Source organism: Grampus griseus (assembly GCF_964374135.1).
Source record: "Grampus griseus genome assembly, chromosome: 1".
Lineage (NCBI taxonomy): Eukaryota > Metazoa > Chordata > Mammalia > Artiodactyla > Delphinidae > Grampus > Grampus griseus.
Genome location: NC_139017.1, coordinates 24,472,604 through 24,492,042, shown reverse-complemented (window position 1 = coordinate 24,492,042; position 19,439 = coordinate 24,472,604). Strand labels below are relative to the sequence as shown.

At 37.6% G+C, this 19,439-nt stretch overlaps 1 protein-coding gene across 1 annotated transcript in view; it reads left to right on the top strand.

Moving 5' to 3' along the window:
• The window catches only part of SCCPDH (saccharopine dehydrogenase (putative)), a 40,908-nt gene that overhangs the window by 19,720 nt on the left and 1,749 nt on the right, over positions 1 to 19,439 (top strand). The window contains exons 8-11 of the mRNA XM_082655815.1: positions 1,877 to 1,996; positions 2,085 to 2,141; positions 17,851 to 17,962; positions 19,223 to 19,304. Of these exons, the coding sequence (XP_082511941.1) occupies positions 1,877 to 1,996; positions 2,085 to 2,141; positions 17,851 to 17,962; positions 19,223 to 19,304 (371 nt within the window). The remainder of the gene's footprint in view (positions 1 to 1,876; positions 1,997 to 2,084; positions 2,142 to 17,850; positions 17,963 to 19,222; positions 19,305 to 19,439) is intronic.

Here is a 19,439-nt window from a genome sequence, read left to right as displayed (position 1 = left end):
ATCCTACTCCATTTGGTGAGGGAAGTAATTATTCCCACTGCTGAGACTTGAAGAGGAAACTGTGTCAAGTTTAAAAAAAAAACAAAAAACGAGAGTATTTTCTTATAGAAGAGATTGTAAGTGGAGTGTACACTCTATAATGTATAATTGTTAAACTCAGGTATATTGTTATGGACTTTTTATATGTAGATTATGTGGACTTTTGTGTTCAAGTAGGGGGAGCTAATTACCTTTTGCAACAATTTTTTTTTTAACATCTTTATTGGAGTATAATTGCTTTACAATGGTGTGTTAGCTTCTACTGTATAACAAAGTGAATCAGCTATACATATACATATATCCCCATATCTCCTCCCTCTTGCTTTTCCCTCCCACCCTCCCTATCCCACCCTTCTAGGTGGACACAAAGCACCGAGCTGATCTCCCTGTGCTACGCGGCTTCTTCCTACTAGCTGTCTGTTTTACGTTTGGTAGTGTGTATAGCTCCATGCCACTCTCTCACTTTGTCCCAGTTTACCCTTCCCCCTCCTCGTGTCCTCATGTTCATTCTCTACGTCTGCGTCTTTATTCCTGTCCTGCCCCTAGGTTCTTCAGAACCCTTTTTTTTTGGATTCCATATATATGTGTTAGCATACAGTGTTTGTTTTTCTCTTTCTGACTTACTTCATTCTGTATGACAGACTCTAGGTCCATCCACCTCTCTACAAATAACTCAATTTCGTTTCTTTTTATGGCTGAGTAATATTCCATTGTATATATGTGCCACATCTTCTTTATCCATTCATCTGTTGATGGGCATTTAGGTTGATTCCATGTCCTGGCTATTGTAAATAGAGCTGCAGTGAACATTGTGGTACATGACTACTTTTGAATTATGGTTTTCTCAGGATATATGCCCAGTAGTGGGATTGTTGGGTCATATGGTAGTTCTATTTTTATTTTTTTAAGGGACCTCCATACTATTCTCCATAGTGGCTGTATCAATTTGCATTCCCACCAACAGTGCAAGAGGGTTCCCTTTTCTCCACACCCTCTCCAGCATATATTGTTTGTAGTGTTTTTGTTTTGTTTTGTTTTGTTTTTTTGCAGTATGCGGGCCTCTCACTGTTGTGGCCTCTCCCGTTGCGGAGCACATGCTCCAGACTCCAGACGTGCAGGCTTAGCGGCCATGGCTCACGGGCCTAGCTGCTCTGTGGCATGTGGGATCTTCCCGGACCGGGGCATGAACCCGTGTCCCCTGCATCGGCAGGCGGACTCTCAACCACTGCGCCACTAGGGAAGCCCATGTTTGTAGATTTTTTGGTGATGGCCATTCTGACCGGTGTGAGGTGATACCTCATTGTAGTTTTGATTTGCATTTCTCTAATGATTAGTGATGTTGAGCATCCTTTCATGTGTTTGTTGGCAATCTGTATATCTTCTTTGGAAAATGTCTATTTACGCCTTCTGCCCATTTTAATAATTTCTTTTAAAAAATGTCCTTCCTGGGGGCTTCCCTGGTGGCACAGTGGTTGAGAGTCCGCCTGCCGATGCAGGGGACATGGGTTCGTGCCCCGGTCCGGGAAGATCCCACATGCCGCGGAGCGGCTGGGCCCGTGAGCCATGGCTGCTAAGCCTGCGCGTCCAGAGCCTGTGCTCCTCAACGAGAGAGGCCACAACAGTGAGAGGCCCGCGTACCTCGGAAAAAAAAAAAAAAAAAAGTCTTCCCAGTGTCTGATTTCTGGACAAGCTTTTGGAACATAACACATTCATAAAATGGAAACTGCTTTTGTTTGATATTTATGACTATAGAGTAAGTTATTAGTAGCTAACATTCTTGTATTACTTGGTCTAAGAAAGTAGGGAGTAACATCCTGACTTTATATTCTTCATCTAGGTTCAGTATGCTGCTTATGTAACTGTGGGAGGTGTCACCTCTGTTATTAAGCTGATGTTTGCTGGACTTTTCTTTTTATTCTTTGTGAAGTTTGGCATTGGAAGGCAACTCCTCATAAAAGTAAGTAATATTTCTATGAAATTAGACCTTAGAAGTATTTTCCATGAAGTTTTGAAAATATCACTAAAGGTTTTTTTTTTTCCTTTAGTTCCCATGGCTCTTCTCCTTTGGTTATTTTTCAAAACAAGGTCCAACACAAAAACAGGTAACTCTTTCCTTTGTATCCAGGTCTCTAAAATAATATTTTTCTTTATTTCATTTTTACTTTTCCTCAGTGTAGTGAAAATAACAGCTAAGACCTGATGAAGCACTTACTGTGGTTCAGACACTCTTTTATATTCTTTACATAAATTAGATTACTCAGTCTTTTTGAACACTCCTTGAGGTGTTATCTCCATTTTACAAATGAGGAAAATGAGTCACAGAGAGGCTAAGAAACTTGCCAAAGTCCTATAGTGAGTAAATGGCCAAGTTAGGATGAGAACCCAGCTATCTGGCTCCAGAAATTATATTCTCTTTACTTCATAGAGATTTCAAATATTTTTACTCTTCAATTTTTCTCCTTCATTATCTCCTCCTTTTTTACGTCTTCTCTCCCCCTCCTCCAAGCTTCCCTTCCCTTTCCTCTTTCACACACCCTGGATCCCCATGGTAGATAAGTTGAATTACCATCTGTCCGGTATCCTCAATATAACTGCTTCAGGCACTTCAGATTTCATGTGTAAAAGCTAAACGTATTTCCACTGAACCCTCTTCTTCCTTCTGTGTTTCCCATCTCAGTTGGTGGCACTGTCATCTGCCCAGTCCTGAACGTAGGCATCATTCTAGATTTTTCTCCAAATCCATCATAACTACCTTAGTTCAGGCTCTTATCCCTCTTCTCTTCTCTTCTCTTCTCTCTCTCTCTTCCTTCTAATTGTGGTAAAATACACATGACAAAATTCCCCATCTTAACCATTTTTAAGTGCTCAGTGGTATCAAGTACTTTCATATTATTATACAGCCATCACCACCATCCATTTCCAGAATTGTTTTCATCTTGCAAAACTGAAACTCTATACCCATTAGAAAATAACTCTCCTTTCCCCTTTTTCCCCAGTTCCTAGCAAACACAATTCTACTTTGTGTCTATGAGTTTGACCACACTAGAACATCATGAGTGGAATCATGCAGAATTTGTCCTTCTGTGATCAGCTTATTTTACATAGGATAATGTCCTCAGAGTTCATCCATGTTGTAGCATGTGTCAGAATTTCCTTTCTTTTGAGGCCAAATAATATTCCATTGTATATAGGCTTGTTTCTCAGTATCTTCAGAGGATTGGTTCCAGGATGCCCCACAGGTACCAAAATCCATGATGCTCAAGTCCCTTATATAAAATAGCATAGTATTTGCATATAACTTATAGACATTGTCCTGTATACTTTAAATCATCTATAGATTACTTTATAATACCTATGTAAATACTACATAAATAATTGTAAATGGTATGTTAATAGTTGGTGGCATAAGGCAAATTCAAGTTTTGCTCTTTGGAAATTTCTGGAAGTTTTTTCCCAAATAATTTGGATTTGACATTGGATGAGTGTGGACACAGAAATCATGAATATGGAGGGCTGATTGTATATACCATATTTTGCTTATCCATTCATCTGTCCATAGACACTTGGGTTACTTCTATTTCTGTCTATTTTGAATAATGCCTTTATGAAATTGGGTGTGCAGATATCTCTTCAAGACCCTTCTTTCAGTTCTTTTGGGTATATTACCAGAAATTCAATTTTTGGATCCTGTGGTAATTCTAGTTTTAAATTTTTTAGGAACGAACAAACTATTTTCCACTGTAGCTGCACCATTTTACATTCCCACCAACTGTGCACAAAGGTTCTAATTTCTCCATATCCTTACCAACACTTGCTATTTCCTTTTTTTTTTTTTTTATAGTAGCCATCCTAATAGTTGTGAGGTGATCTCTCATTATGGTTTTGATTTGCAGTTCCCTAAATGATTAGTGATGTTGAACTTCTTTCCATGTGCTGCTTATTGGCTTATTTGTATATCTTCTTTAGGGAAATGTCTATTCTTGTCATTTGCCCATTTTTGTGCTGTATTGTTGAGTTCGAGGAGCTCTGTGTATATTCTGTATATTAATCCCTTATCAGATATGTGATTTGCAAATATTTTCTCCCAGTCTGTGGGGTTGTCTTTTCACTGTTAATAGTGCAGGCCCTTATCTTTCAGCTGAACTGTTCATAGCCTTCCTATGATTTCTTTCTAATTCATCTTCCCACTGCTGTATAAGAAATCTATGATGCAAATCTGACTCTCTTCCCAAGGATGGTTCAACATATGCAAATCAATCAGTGTGATACACCACATTAACAAAAGAGAAGACAAATATCATAGGATCATCTCAATAGATGCAGAAAAAGCATTTGATAAAATTCAACATCCATTCATGATAAAAACTCTCACCAAAGTGGGTATAGAGGAAACGTATCTCAACATAATAAAAGCCATTTACCACAAACGCATAGCCAACATAAAACTCAACAGTGAAAAGCTGAAAGCCTTCCCACCAAATTCAGGAACAAGACAGATGATGCCCACTCTCATCACTTCTGTTCAACATTGTATTGGAAGTCCTAGCCACTGCAGTCGGACAAGAAGAAGAAATAAAAGATATCCAAATTGGAAGGGAAGAGGTAAAATTGCAGATGACATGATACCCTATATAGGGAACCCTAAAGACTCCACACAAAAACTATTGGAACTAATAAATGAATTCAGCAAGGTAACAGGATACAAGATTAATATACAGAAATCTGTTGCAGTCCTTTACACTAACAATGAAATATCAGAAAGAAAAAGTAAAAAAAAAATCCTGTTTAAAATCTCATCAAAAAAAAAAAACTAGGAATAAACTTAACCAAAGTGGTGAAAGACCTATATGATGAAAACTGTAAAACATTGATAAAGGAAATTGAAGATGATTCAAAGAAATGGAAAGATAGCCCATGCTCTTGGACTAGAAGAATTAATATTGTTAAAATGGCCATACTATCCAAAGAAATCTACAGATTTAATGTCATCCCTATCAAATTACCCATGACATTTTTAACAGAACTGGAACGAATAATCCTAAAATTAATATGGAACCACAGAACTGCCAAAGCAATCCTGAGGAAAAAGAACAAAGCTGGAGGCATAACCCTTCTAGACTTCAGACAATACTACAAAGCTATCATAATGAAAACAGCATGGTATTGGCACAAAAACAGGTCAATGGAACAGAATAGAGAGCCCAGAAATAAAACCACACACCTATAGGCAATTAATCTTTGACAAAAGAGGCAAGAATATACAATGGAGAAAAGACAGTCTCTTCAGCAGGTGGTGTTGGGAAAGCTGGACAACTTCATGTGTCAATGAAATTAGAACACTCCCTCACACCATATACAAAAATAAAATGGTTTAAAGACCTAAATATAAGACACGATACCATAAAACTTCTACAGGAGAACCTGGGCAAAGCATTCTTGGACATAAATCATAGCAATATTCTCTTAGATCTGTATTCCAAGGCAAAAGAAATAAAAGCAAAAGTAAACAAATGGGACCTAATTAAACTTAAAACCTTTTGCACTGCAAAACAAACCATCAGCAAAATGAAAGGACAACCTACGGACTGGGAGAAAACATTTGCAAACAATGCAGCTAAACAGGGGTTAATGTCCAAAATATACAAACAGTTCATACAACTCAATATTCAAAAAAAATCCAATTAAAAAATGGTCAGAGGGCTTCCCTGGTGGCGCAGTGGTTGAGGGTCCGCCTGCCGATGCAGGGGATGCAGGTTCGTGCCCCGGTCCAGGAGGATCCCACATGCCGTGGAGCGGCTGCACCCGTGAGCCATGGCCGCTGAGCCTGCACGTCCAGAGCCTGTGCTCTGCAGCGGGAGAGGCCACAACAGTGAGAGGCCCGTGTACCGCAAAAAAAAAAAAAAAAAAAATGGTCAGAAGATCTAAATAGACATTTCTCCAATGAAGACATACATGTGGCCAAGAAGCACATGAAAAGATGCTCAACATCACTAATTATTAGAGAAATGACAAAACCACAATGAGCTATCACCTCACACCAGTCAGAATGGCTATCATCATAAAGTCTACAAATAATAAATGCTGGAGGGGGTGTGGAGGAAAGAGAAGCCTTCTACACTGTTGGTGGGAATGTAAATTGGTACAGCCACTATGGAAAACAGTATGGAGATTCCTTAAAAAACTAAAAATAGAGCTACCATATGATCCAGCAATCCCACTCCTGGGCATATATCCAGAAAAGAGGAAAACTCTAATTCAGAAAGATAAATCCACCCCAATGTACATAGCAGCACTATTTACAATAGCCAAGACATGGAAACAACCCAAGTACCCGTCAACAGACAATTGGTTTGAGGAGATGTGGTGTATATTACTCAGACATAAAAAAAGAATGAAATATTGCCGTTTGCATCAAGGTGGATGGACCTAGAGAATACCATACTAAGTGAAGTAAGAGGAAGACAAATATTATATGATATCACTTATATGTGGAGTCTAAAAATTGATACAAATGAATCTATATACAAAACAGAAACATTCTCAGAGATAGAAAACAAATTTATGGTTACCAAAGGGGAAAGGGCGAATAAATTAGGAGAAGGGGATTAACAGCTACAAACTACTATACATAAAATAGGTAAGCAACATGGATTTACTATATAACACAAGGAACTATGTTCAATATCTTGTAATAACGTATAATGGAAAATAATGTGAAAAAATATATATACACCCGTATAACTAAATCACTTTGCTGTACACCTGAAACTAACAATACTGTAAATCAACTATACTTCAATAAACAATAAAATCTGACCCTGTTATCACCTTCTTTAAAATACTTCCCTGGCTTATTGCTTTGACAATGACTCTTACAGCTGGGACTTTATATATCAGAATCACCCAGTGAGATTTTTTCAAATACATGTTTTGACCCTGGCATCTGGACATTCTGATTCAGTAGGTGTGGAGTGGGGCCTCGAAGGATAGGTCAGTGGTTCTCAGCTTTGGGAGAGAGCCCAAAACAAATGACCAGAGATGCGGGTTTGATTGGTGTGGAATGTGGCCTGGGCACTGGGCTTTTTGAAAACTCCCCAGTAATGTTAATGCACTGCCAAGGTTGTGAATCACTGATGTAGAGGTAGGAAGGTTCTGGGTGATGTTTGGGTTATTTTGGTCCACACTCCTAGAGCACCAGTGACTGAAGTCCATCTCTGCAGATGTGAGGGCCTTCATGAGCTAGCCCTGGATAGCAGATAGGCTTTTTTTTTTTTTATACCAACTCTGATTAATTGGTAGTAGCATCCTAGAGACTGTTGAAAATTGTCTCATACTGAATGTGTCATGCCTGAGAGGGTTACAATCAGATAGCATGTGTGCCTCAGGCAGGGGACGAGACAAGTACAGCCTGTGTGTCTGACTTTGTTCACACCCTGTTCCTCTTCAGTTGTATGTTCTAGCCATGTTAGACTGCGATCCACCATGCTACTGCATCCCTTCTCGACTTTTTCCCCCGAAAGGGGTTCTTGAGTTAAAAATTAGAAACCACTGGTGTAGGAGCAGTGTAAGTGTGAAAAGAAGGAAGAGCTTACAATGGTCCTGATTCCAGTGCTGAAACTTACTAATCATTATATGGGTTCTTAACACTGTTTAGATTTATCACGGCCAGAAGAATTGGTTACTCACTGTAACTAATTCACAAGAACCTGAGGTATATAAACCAGAATGCAATTAATTAACCAGAAATATATCTATTAGGTAGGTAAGATAATTTCAGAACAAGGCATTGTCCTGCTTACTTATTCTCTCCATTTAAGCAAATTACAGAAGACAATTCACTTTTTTTTTTTTGGTGGAATCAATCTTCACAAGAGATGGACTACAGTGCAGGTAGCCTGGAAGAGTTATCCTCTCCCTTAGACATGTTTGGACAGAAAAAAATCAATAACTTCTCTCCCTATTTGTTTCCTCTTTTCCTTTCTTCTCTACTTGCCAACACTAATTCTGGGAGATTTAGTGTATAGTGAACAATCAATCAGGCCTTGAAAGGCCTGGATGCCATCCTATTATTTTATTTTTTTCATCCTATTATTTTAAAATAATCTCTGCTCAGATCTCATGAACTCACTTACAATTTATAATGTAATGCTCAGGTATTTATAAGGCTACATGTTGTAGAATGAAGTGAGGGAAATGGGAAGGAAAAGTTGTCATGCCTGAGAAAGCTGCCAAATATCTTTGCACCAAGGAAGTCCACTTGGTTTCTTTTGTGAAACTTATCCAACTTGGCTTCCTCCTGTTTTTATTTGGAATTCATCTTCTTTGGTATTATTGGCCTTTGACAGCATATGATCTTGGGCATACATTAGTAGATGAATCTGTTGCTACTTTTAAATAATAGTTACCTAATTTTGATAAATGTACTGAAAAGCTCCTATCTTTATTTTTTATTCAATTTATTTAATCTAAAAAAAATATCCAGTTCATTGATTTCTTCCACCCCTACCCCCTGCCTCTGACAACCACCAATCTGTTCTCTGTATATATGACCTTAATATATATACGCGCGCGTGCGCACACACACACATACATATATACACACTGCATTTTCTTTATCCATTAGTGGACATTTAGGTTGTTTCCACGTCTTGGCTATTGTAAATAATGCCGTAGTGAACATGGGGATGCATATATTTTTTTCAAATTAGTGTTTTTGTTTTCTTCAAATAAATATCTGGGAGTGGACTTGCTGGATCATATGCTAGTTCTGTTTTTAATTTTTTGAGGAACCTCTATACTCTCTTCTATAGTGGCATTCAATTTACATACCCACCAACAATTCACAAGGGTTCCTTTTTCTCCACATCAACACTTATTTGTCTTTTTTGATAATAGCTATTCTGACAGGTGTGAGGTGATATTATGGTTTTGATTTGCATTTCCCTGATGATAGTGATATTGAGCATATTTTCATGTGTCTGTTGGCCATCTATATATATTTTTTGGAAAAATGTCTATTCCGTTCCACTGCCCATTTTTAATCAGGTTGTTTGGGGTTTTGTTGATGTTGAGTTACATACATTCTTTGTATATTTTAGTTATTAACCCCTTATTAGGTACATTGTTTGCAAATATCTTCTTCCATTCAGTAGGCAGTCTTTTTGTTTTGTTGATAGTTTCCTTCACGGTGCAAAATTCAATTTAATATAGTCCCACTTGTTTATTTTTGCTTTTGTTTCTCTTGACTGAGGAGACATATCCAGTAAAATATTGCTAAGAGCAATGTCAAAGAGCATACTACTTATATTTTCTTCTAGAGATTTTTGTGGTTTCAGGTTTTACACTTAAGTTTTTAATCTACTTTGAGTTTATTTTTCTATATGGTGTGAGGCAGTAGTCCAGTTTGATTTTTTGCATATAGCTGTCCAGTTTTCCCAACACAATTTATTAAAGAGGTTGTCTTTCCTGTTGTATATTCTTGCCTCCTTTGTCGTAGATTAATTGAACATGTACGTGTGGGATTATCTCTGAGCTCTCTATTCTGTTCCATTGATCTATGCGTCTGTTTTTTTCTGCCAGTACCATACTGGGTTTTTTGGGTTGTTTTTTGTTTTTTTGGCCATGCCATGTGGCTTGCGGGATCTTAGTTCCATGACCAGGAATCAAACCTGTGCCCCCTGCAGTGGAAGCATGAAGTCCTAATGGCTGGACCACCAGGGAATTCCCAGTACCATACTGTTTTGATTACTGTACCTTTGTAGTATAGTTTGAAATTAGGGAAGATGACACTTCCAGCTTTGTTGTCCTTTCTCAGGATTATTTTGACTATTTGAGGTCTTTTGACTTCACAATTAAGAATTATTTGGTCTCAGTCTGTGAAAAATGCCATTGGTATTTTGATAGGTGTTGCATTCATTCTCTAGATTGCCTTGGGTAGTATTGTCATTTTAACAATATTAATTCTTACAATCCACGAGCATGGTGTATCTTTCTATGTGTCGTCTTCAGTTTCTTTCATCAGCGTCTTATAATTTTTCAGGTATTGTATTATTCCTTTTGATGCGATTGTAAATGAGATTGTTTTCTTAATCTCTTAATGATTGTTTGTTGTTAGTGTATAGAAATACAACAGATTTCTGTATATTAACTTTGTATCACATCCTGCAACTTTACTAAATTCATTTATTAGTTTTAATAGTTTTTTGGTGGCATCTTTAGGATCTGTTGCATGTAGTATTGTGACCTCTGCAAACAGCGACAGTTTTACTTCTTTCTTTCCAGTTTAGATTCCTTGTATTTCTTTTTTCTTGTCTGATTGTTGTGGCTAGGACTTCCAATACTATGTTGAATAAAAGTGGCAAGAGTGGGCACTCTTGTCTTGTTCCTGGTGTTAGAGGAAATGCCTTCAGATTTTCACCATTGAGGATGATGTTAACTGTGGGCTTGTCATATATGGCCTTTATTATGTTGAAGTATGTTCCCTGTATACCCAGTATGTTCCCTGTATACCTTGTATCACAATGATTGATTTGCAGTTATTGAATTAACCTTACATCCCAGGATAAATCCCACTTGATCATGGTATATGATTATTTTAATGTATTGTTGAATTCAGTTTGCTAACATTTTGTTGAGGATTTTTGCATCTATGTTCATCAATGATATTGGCTTGTAATTTTCTTTTTTTGTGATATCTTTGTCTGGTTTTGGTATCAGGGTGATGCACGTTCATAAGAATGACTTTGGAAGCATTTCTTCCTCTGCATTTTTTTGGGATAGTTTGAGAAGGTTAGGCATTAACTCTTCTTTAAATGTTTGGTAGAATTCACCTGTGAAGCCTTCTGGTACTGGACTTTTGTTTATTGGGAGTTGAGGGTTTTTTAAATTACTGATTCAGTTTCATTCCTGGTAACCAGTCTGTTTATATTTTCTATTTTTTCTTGATTCCATCTTGGGAGATTGTACATTTCTAGGAATTCATCCATTTCTATATTGTCCATTTTATTCACATGCAGTTGTTTCAGAAATCTTTTATGATCCCTTGTGTTTCTGTGATATCAATTGTAACTTCTCCTTTTTCAGTTCTGATTTTATTTATTTGAGCTCCCTTTCTTTCTTGATGAGTCTGGCTAAAAGTTTATCAATTTTGTTTATCTATCCAAAGAATCAGCTTTTAGTTTCATTGATCATTTCTATTGTTGTTGTAGCCTCTATTTCATTTATTTCTGCCCTGATCTTTATGATTCCTTTCCTTCTACTAACTTTGAGTCTTGTTTGTTCTTATTTTTCTAGTTCCTTTAGGTGTAAAGTTAGGTTATTTACTTGAATTTTGTTTGTTTGTTTGTTTCCTGAGGTTGGCTTGTAATGCTGTAAGCTTCCCCCTTAGAACTGCTTTTCCTGTGCCCTGTAGATTTTGGATTGTTGTGTTTCCACTTTCATGTGTCTCCAGGTATTTTTTTGATATCCTCTTTCTTCATTAAGCCATTTGTTGTTTAGTAGCATGTTTGATTTTTGCAGTGTTTCCTTATAGTTGATTTCTGGCTTCATAGTGTTGTGGTTGGAAAAGATGCTTGATATGATTTCAATTTTCTTAAATTTACCAAGGCTTATTCTGTGGCCTAGCATGTGGTCTATACTGGAGAATGTCTGTGTGTACTTGGAAAGAATGTGTATTCTGCTGCTTTTGGATGGATTGCTTTGTATATATCTATTAAGTTCATCTAGTGTAATATGTCATTTGAGGCCAGCGTCTCCTTATTGATTTTCTGTTTGTGTGATCTGTTCATTGATGTTAGTGAGGTGTTAAATTCTCCTACTATGATTGTGTTACTGTCAATTTCTCCTTGTATGTTTGTTAAGATTTGCTTTATGTATTTAGGTACTCCTATGTTGGATTGTTGTTATATCCTCCTGTTGGATTGGTCCCTTTCTACTTAGTAATATCCATCTTTATCTCTTGTTATAGTCTTGGTTTTAAAGTCTATTTTCTCTGATATAAGTATTGCTACTCTGGCTTTCTTTTCATTTTTTTTCACATGGAATACTGTTTTCCATTCCCTCACTTTCAGTCTATGTGTGTCTTTATATCTGAAGTGAGTCTCTTGTAAGTAGCATATATATGGGTCTTGTTTATGTATCCATTCAGTCACTCTACGTCTTTTGAGTAGAGCATTTATTCCATTTATATTTACTGTAATTATTGATAGGTATGTACTTACTACCATTTTGTTAATTGTTTTCTGGTTGTTTTTGTAGTTTTTTGATTTTTTCTTCTTTTTCTCTCTTCCCATGTAATTTGATGACTATCTTTAGTGTTATGTTTGGATCTCTTTTTGTGTGTGTGTGTGTGTGTATCTATTATAGATTTTTGGTTTGGGGTTACCATGAGGTTTATATATAGCACCCTGTATATATTTGTGATTATTATAAGTTACTGATCTCTTTAAGTTCGAACACATTTCTAACAACCCTGCATTTTTACTGCCCCCTACCCCATGTTAATGTATTTTGGTTTTTTGTTTGTTTGTTCGTTTGTTGCGGTACACGGGCCTCTCACTGCTGTGGCCTCTCCCGTTGCGGAGCACAGCCTCCGGACGCACAGGCTCAGCGGCCATGGCTCACGGGCCCAGCCGCTCCACGGCATGTGGGATCTTCCCGGACCGGGGCACGAACCCGTGTCCCCTGCATCAGCAGGCGGACTCTCAACCACTGTGCCACCAGGGAAGCCCCATGTTAATGTTTTTGAAATCATATTTTACATCTTTTTATTTTGTGTATCCCTTAACTACTTACTGTAAAAATAGGTGATTTTACTACTTTTGTCCTTTAACTTTTCTGCTAGCTTTACAAGTAGTTGGTCTACTACCTTTACTATATATTTGCCTTTACCGATGAGATTTTTCCTTTCATATTTTTATATTTCTAGTTGTAGTCTTTTCTTTTCCACTTAGAAAGGTCCCTTTAATGTTTCTTGTAAAGCCTGTTTAGTGGTGCTGAACTCTTTTAGCTTTTTGCTTGTCTGTAAAACTTCTCTTTAAATCTGAATGATAGCCTTGCTGGGTAGAGTATTCTTGGTTGTAGGTTTTTTCCTTTCATTACTTTAAAATATGTCATGCCACTCCCTTCTTCCTGGCAAAGTTTATGCTGAAAAGTCAGCTGATAGCCTTACGGGAGTTACCTTGTACGTAACTGCTTGCTTTTCTCTTTCTGTTTGTAAGAGTCTCTCTTCATCTTTAATTTTTACCATCTTAATCACAGTATGTCTTGGTGTAGATACCTTTGGGTTCATATTGTTTGGAACCCTCTGTGTTTTCTGGGCTTGGATGTCTGTTTCCTAAGTTAGAGAGGTTTTCAGCTATTTTTTCTTCAGATAAGTTCTCCCCCTTTCTCTCTCTTCTCCTTCTGGTACCCCTGTAATGCAAATATTAGTAAATTAGTACATTAGTACCTAGAGGTATCTTTAACTGTTCTCATTTTTAAACATTGTCTTTTCTGTTCAGCTTGGATGATTTCCACTACTCTCAGTTTACTGATCTGTATCTTTAATCTACTGTTGATTTCTTCTCATGTATTTTTTATTTCAGTTATTACGTTCTTCAGCTATGTTTGGCTCTTCTTTATATTTTCAAACTCTTTGTTATACTTCTCACTGTGTTCATCCGTTCTTCTCCCAAGCATCTTTGAGTACCTTTATGATCATTATCTTGAACTCTTTTATCAAGTAGATTGCTTATCTCCACTTATCTTAGTTCTTCTGGTGTTTTATTTTGTTGTTTTTTGGAACACATTCCTCTGTTGCCTCCTTTTTCCTATGTCTCTGTTTTTTATTTCTGTGTATAATATTAGATAAGTCAGTTACATTTTGCAATCCTGGAGAATGGCCTCCTGTGGGAGACTTTCAGTGGGGCCTAGCAGCATACTCCCCACTGGTCACTGGAGCTATATGCTCTAGCAGTGCCCCCTATGTGGGCTGTATGGGCCTTTCTGACTACTGTGGGCACACTAGTAGGCAGAGCTGGCCCCCAGATGGCTGCCAGGCCCTGCCTCATGCCGAGGCTACTGCCCTTCTGGTGGGCATGGCCTGGACCTGGAGAGGCTGTCTGCAGGGCCCTGGGGGTCCTGGGCTGGTACCAGCCTGATAGTAGGTGTGGCCAAGTCATGGCATGCTGCACCAGGTATCCAGGGGGCTCAGGCTGGTGCCACCCCCCTGGGGTGGGCAGTACTGGGGTCCCAACATAGCTGGCTGCAGGACCCAGGGAGTCCCAGGGCTGGTATTGGTCTGCTACTGGGCAGGGAAGCACCTGGTGCTAATGAGATAGAGGGAGGACCCCAAAATGGTGCTTGCCAGCACCAGTGTCCTCATGGCAGAACAGGTGCCCCCAAATGGCTCCCATTAGCATCTCTGTCCCCAGAGGGAGTCCCAGTTCCCTTCTGCCTCCCTGGAAGGCTCTCCAAGATCAGCAAGTGGGTTGACCTGGGCTCCTTTCATATTACTACCTCTGCATTGGATTTCAGGGCATGTGAGATTTTGTGTGAGTCCTTTAAGAGTGTAATCCCTGTTTCCTATGGCCCTCCAGCTCTCTGTATGCAAACCCTGCTAGCCTTCAAAGCCAGATGTTCTGGGGGCTTGTTTTCCTGGTACAGGACCCCCGGACTGGGGAGAGCCCAGTGTGAGGCTCAGACCCCTTGCTCCCTGGGGAGAATGCTTGTAATTGTAATTATCCTCCCATTTGGGAGTAGCCTACCTGGGAGTTTGGGTCTTGCCTACACTGCATCTCTGCTTCTCCTACCATCATGTTGTGGTTTCTTCTTTATATCTTTAGTTGTTGAAAATCTTTTCTGCTAGTCTTCAGGTTGTTCTCATTGATAGTTGCTCTGTATATAGTTATAATTTTGGTGTGTCCAGGGACTTCCTAAACTCCACCATCTTGGTCATTCCTCTATTTCTAGTTTTTTGATGGTAGCCATTCTAACAGGTGTGAGGTGATATCTCATTGTGGTTTGATGTGCATTTCCCTCATGATTAATGATGTAGAGCATCTTTTCATGCACCTATTGGCTGTCTGTATGTCTTCTTTGGAAAAATGTCTTCCGATCTTCTGCACATTTTTCAGTTCAAGTGTTTGGTTTTTGCTAGTGAGTTGTATGAGTTCTTTATATTTTGGGGGTAATAGCCACTTATCAGATATGTGATTTGTAATATTTTCTCCCATTTAGTAGGTTGCCTTTTCATTTTGTTCATGGTTGCCTTTGCTGCACAGAAGTGTTTTACTTTGACATAATCTTACGTGTTTATTTTTGCTTTTGTTTCTGTTTCTGGTGTCAAGTTCAGAAAAAGCAACTTTAATACCTATGTCAAGGAACTTACTGCCTATGTTTTCTTCTAAGAGGTGTATGGTTTCAGGTCTTATATTCGTCTCTAATCCATTTTGAGTTAATTTTTGTGTATGGTGTAAGCAGCAGTCTAGTTACGTTTTTTCAACATCATCTGTTGAAGAGACTGTCCTTTTCCCATTGAATATTCTTGGCTCCTTTGTCATAAATTAATTGACCACATATGTGTGGGTTTATGTCTGGGTTCTCTGTGCTATTCTGTTGATCTGTGTGCGTGTTTTTATGCCAATACCATACTGTTTTAATTACTATAGCATTGTAATATTGTTTGAAATCAGGGAGCATGGTACCTCCAGCTTCATTCTTCTTGCAAAGATTTCTTTGGCTATTTGGAGTCTTTTCTGGTTTTATATAGACTTTAGGATTTATTGTTCTAGTTCTGTGAAATATGCCATTGGTATTTTGATAGGGATTGCATTGAATCTGTAGATTGCTTTGGGTAGTGTGCACATTATAATGATATTCTTTCAATCCATGATCATGGACTGTCTCCATTTATTTGGGTCTTCAATTTCTTTTGTTAATGTCTTGTAGTTTTCAGCATGTAGGTCTTTCACCTCCTTGGTTATATTTATTCCTGGATGTTTTATTCTTTTTGATGCATTTGTAAACGGGATTGCTTTCTTAATATTTCTTTCTGATAGTTCATTAATGTATAGAAATGAAACAGATTTTTGGGTGTTGATTTTGTATCCCATGACTTTACTGAATTCATTTTAGTTCTGATTTTTTGATGGAATCTTTAGGGTTTTCTATACATAACATCATGTCATCTGCAAATAGTGATGGTATTACTTCTTCCTTTCCAATTTGGATACCTTTTTTTTTTTTGCGGTACGCGGGCCTCTCACTGCTGTGGCCTCTCCCGTTGCGGAGCACAGGCTCCAGACGCGCAGGCTCAGCGGCCATGGCTCACGGGCCCAGCCACTCCGCGGCATGTGGGATCTTCCCGTACCAGGGCACAAACCCATATCCCTTGCATCGGCAGGCGGACTCTCAACCACTGCACCACCAGGGAAGCCCTGGATACCTTTTATTTCAATTTTTTGCCTAATTGCTCTGGATAGAACTTCCAGTACCATGTTGAATACTGTCGACGAGAGTGGGCACTCTTGTCTTGTTCCTGACCATAGAAGAAAAGCTTTCAGCTTTTCACCATTGAGTATGATGTTAGCAATGGGTTGTCATATATGGCCTTTATTATGTTGAAGTATATCCCCTCTATATACCCAGTTTGCTGAGACTATCATAAATGGATGTTGAATTTTGTCAAATGCTTTTTCTGCATTTGAGATGATCATATGATTTTTATCCTTTATTTTGTTAATGTGGTATATCACATTGACTGATTCATGGATGTTGAACCATCCTTGCATCCCTAAACTAAATCCCACTTGATCATGGTATACGGTCCTTTTAATATATTGTTGAATTCAGTTTGCTAATATTTTGTTGAGGATTTTTGCACTTATGTTCATCAGTGATATTGGCTGTCATTTTCTTTTCTTGTGGCATCCTTGTCTGGTTTTGCCTTTAAATAATGGTTTCTCCTTTCTGGTACTCACCTTACTTTTCTATGTAATAAACTTCACGCACATGCGCTCACCTCTTCCTCAGTAAACTTAATAATGCTCTGTGCTAAACTAGTCCTGCACTTCTAATTCATGTCTCATATTGTTATTAGATCTCTTATGTGTATCTGTGTGTGTATATATATATGTATATATTTCCACACATACTAAACTGTAAGCTCCAGGAATGCCTTTTCTTTTTCTTTTCTTTTCTTTTAATTTTATTAATACTTTATTTATGTCTCAGGACCTAACATAGTGTCTGACCCTTGGTTGATACTTAATAAAAATTTGTTCACCATGGCTTTGTTATTTTATTTCTAAATTTAGTGATTGTGACAGATGCTTGGATAGATCTTCTATAATTTAATTTTTGAATCAAATTTTTACACTTCTAAGTGGAGCAATTTTATATCTATACCCTAGGCCCATACTGCCGTTACTTGTTGACTATTTTTTTGTCTTGTCACCTCAAACAGATATCTAAAGCCCGAGTACCATATTCTATCCTAAAATGAAAACTACCTCCAGCTTTTCCTCTGAAACTGCCTATTCTGGTGGTGCTGTTCTTCTTTCAGCCACAACCTAAGACTCATCTTTATATCAGCTTTATTCCTCACTAACTCCCTCCTCTCAACATCACTCCAGTCAGCAAAACTTGTTGTTTTTCAAAGAATTATTTTTTGCTCCATGCTTAAGTAAAGGATGACGGGATATTCTGACAGATAGAATATTGATTTTTTTATTTATTGAAAATGTCTTATAGGAAGTATATTAGTAGGTTTTATTGTGTTCAAGGAGGAAACGACATATTTATTTAATAAACCCTTTGCTTTCTTTTCCTCAGATTGATGCCTCATCATTTACGTTGACATTTTTTGGTCAAGGGTACAGCCAAGGCTTTGGTCCTGATAAGAACAAACCAAATATCAGAATTTGTACTCAGGTGAAAGGACCAGGTATTTCACATGTGACTTAAGGATGCTTGGGAGTTTTACATTGTCTTAAGCTATAAAGTGGTGTGCTATTACAGCAGTTTCTTTTTAAAGTTTGTTTTAGAAATAAATTTTGCACAAATTATTTAAGTAATAATGATAAATAATTCTGTCAAAAGAAGGATTGGAATTATTGGTATCATTCAATTTTATTGTTGTGTCCCTCTCACTGTTTTTTTTTCTTTCAGTATGATTCAGTAATTCTGAATGGAATTTTTAATATTAAGAAGACAAGGGGCTGATTGATATTTATCTGTTCTATTTTTATAGTCAAGGGTCACTTTAAAGCAGTGTAGTTATAACATAATCAAAGCTGTGATCCAAGCTTTTTTGGAGTCTGGATCACCCTGACATTGTTTGTAAAGTGTGTGTACATGTGCATTTTTCTGGGCAAGGTAAAAGTTTTGATAGATAGTTAAAAAGGACTATCACTCCAAAACATTCAATAACTTATGCTGTAAATTTTAGAGAACTGTACAGAGACAATCCCACTTGTGAATTACAGTATAAGTTTAATTACCATCATTCCTAATAGATCACAGGGGGTCTGTTGTGCAGTTTTAATCAAGCCCAATAGCAAAGATATCTTTGCATCTTGCCTTTTTTTCAAATTTCCACCTGGGTTTTTAAGAAAAGCTATGTTCTTATTTAACATGAATATAAACACTAATGTTCTCCTTGTTTATAGACTTTTTTTAAAGTTACTTCTTAAAGTTAGACTTCTTTGAGAGTTACTCAATTGTTCTTTAAGAAATGGAGTCTTTTTTTAAAAGTGAAGTTTGATGTATTTGATTGAGAAAGATCAGTGTAGTGTATGAATAGAGAAACAAGAAACCTAGGATTATTGGTAAGAGTGTGGACTTGAGCCGGCTGCCTGCATGTGATTCTGGCCCAACCACTACCTAACTTTGTGAATTTGAATGAGTCTCTTAACCTCTCTATGCCTCAGTTTCCTCATCTGTAAAATCAGTATAAAATAGTACTAGCCTAGATTGTTAGGAGAATTAAATGAGTTTAATGGATTTAAAGCACTTAATACAGTTCCTGACACTTAATAAGTACTATATAAATGTTGTTATTTTTGTTATTACATGAACAGAGTATTTATTGAGGAAATTCTGTACACTGATACTTAGATATAAAATCTACCATTTGATTTTTGGGTGTTGTTGAATGCATATTTTATGAATACTTTCTTTTTCTTTCATCACCTGTTATCTGCAGAAGCTGGCTATGTGGCTACCCCCATAGCCATGGTCCAGGCAGCCATAACTCTACTAACTGACACCTCTGATCTTCCTAAGGCGTAAGTCTGGTTTTCTTCAAATTTGAAGATATCTTTTTCATTTATGTTATACTTTAGCTTATCTTGGTTCAGTTTTCAGGCATTGGGTTTGTACATAAGCATTTACAGTACCTTTGATCCAAAGATAGAGGTAAA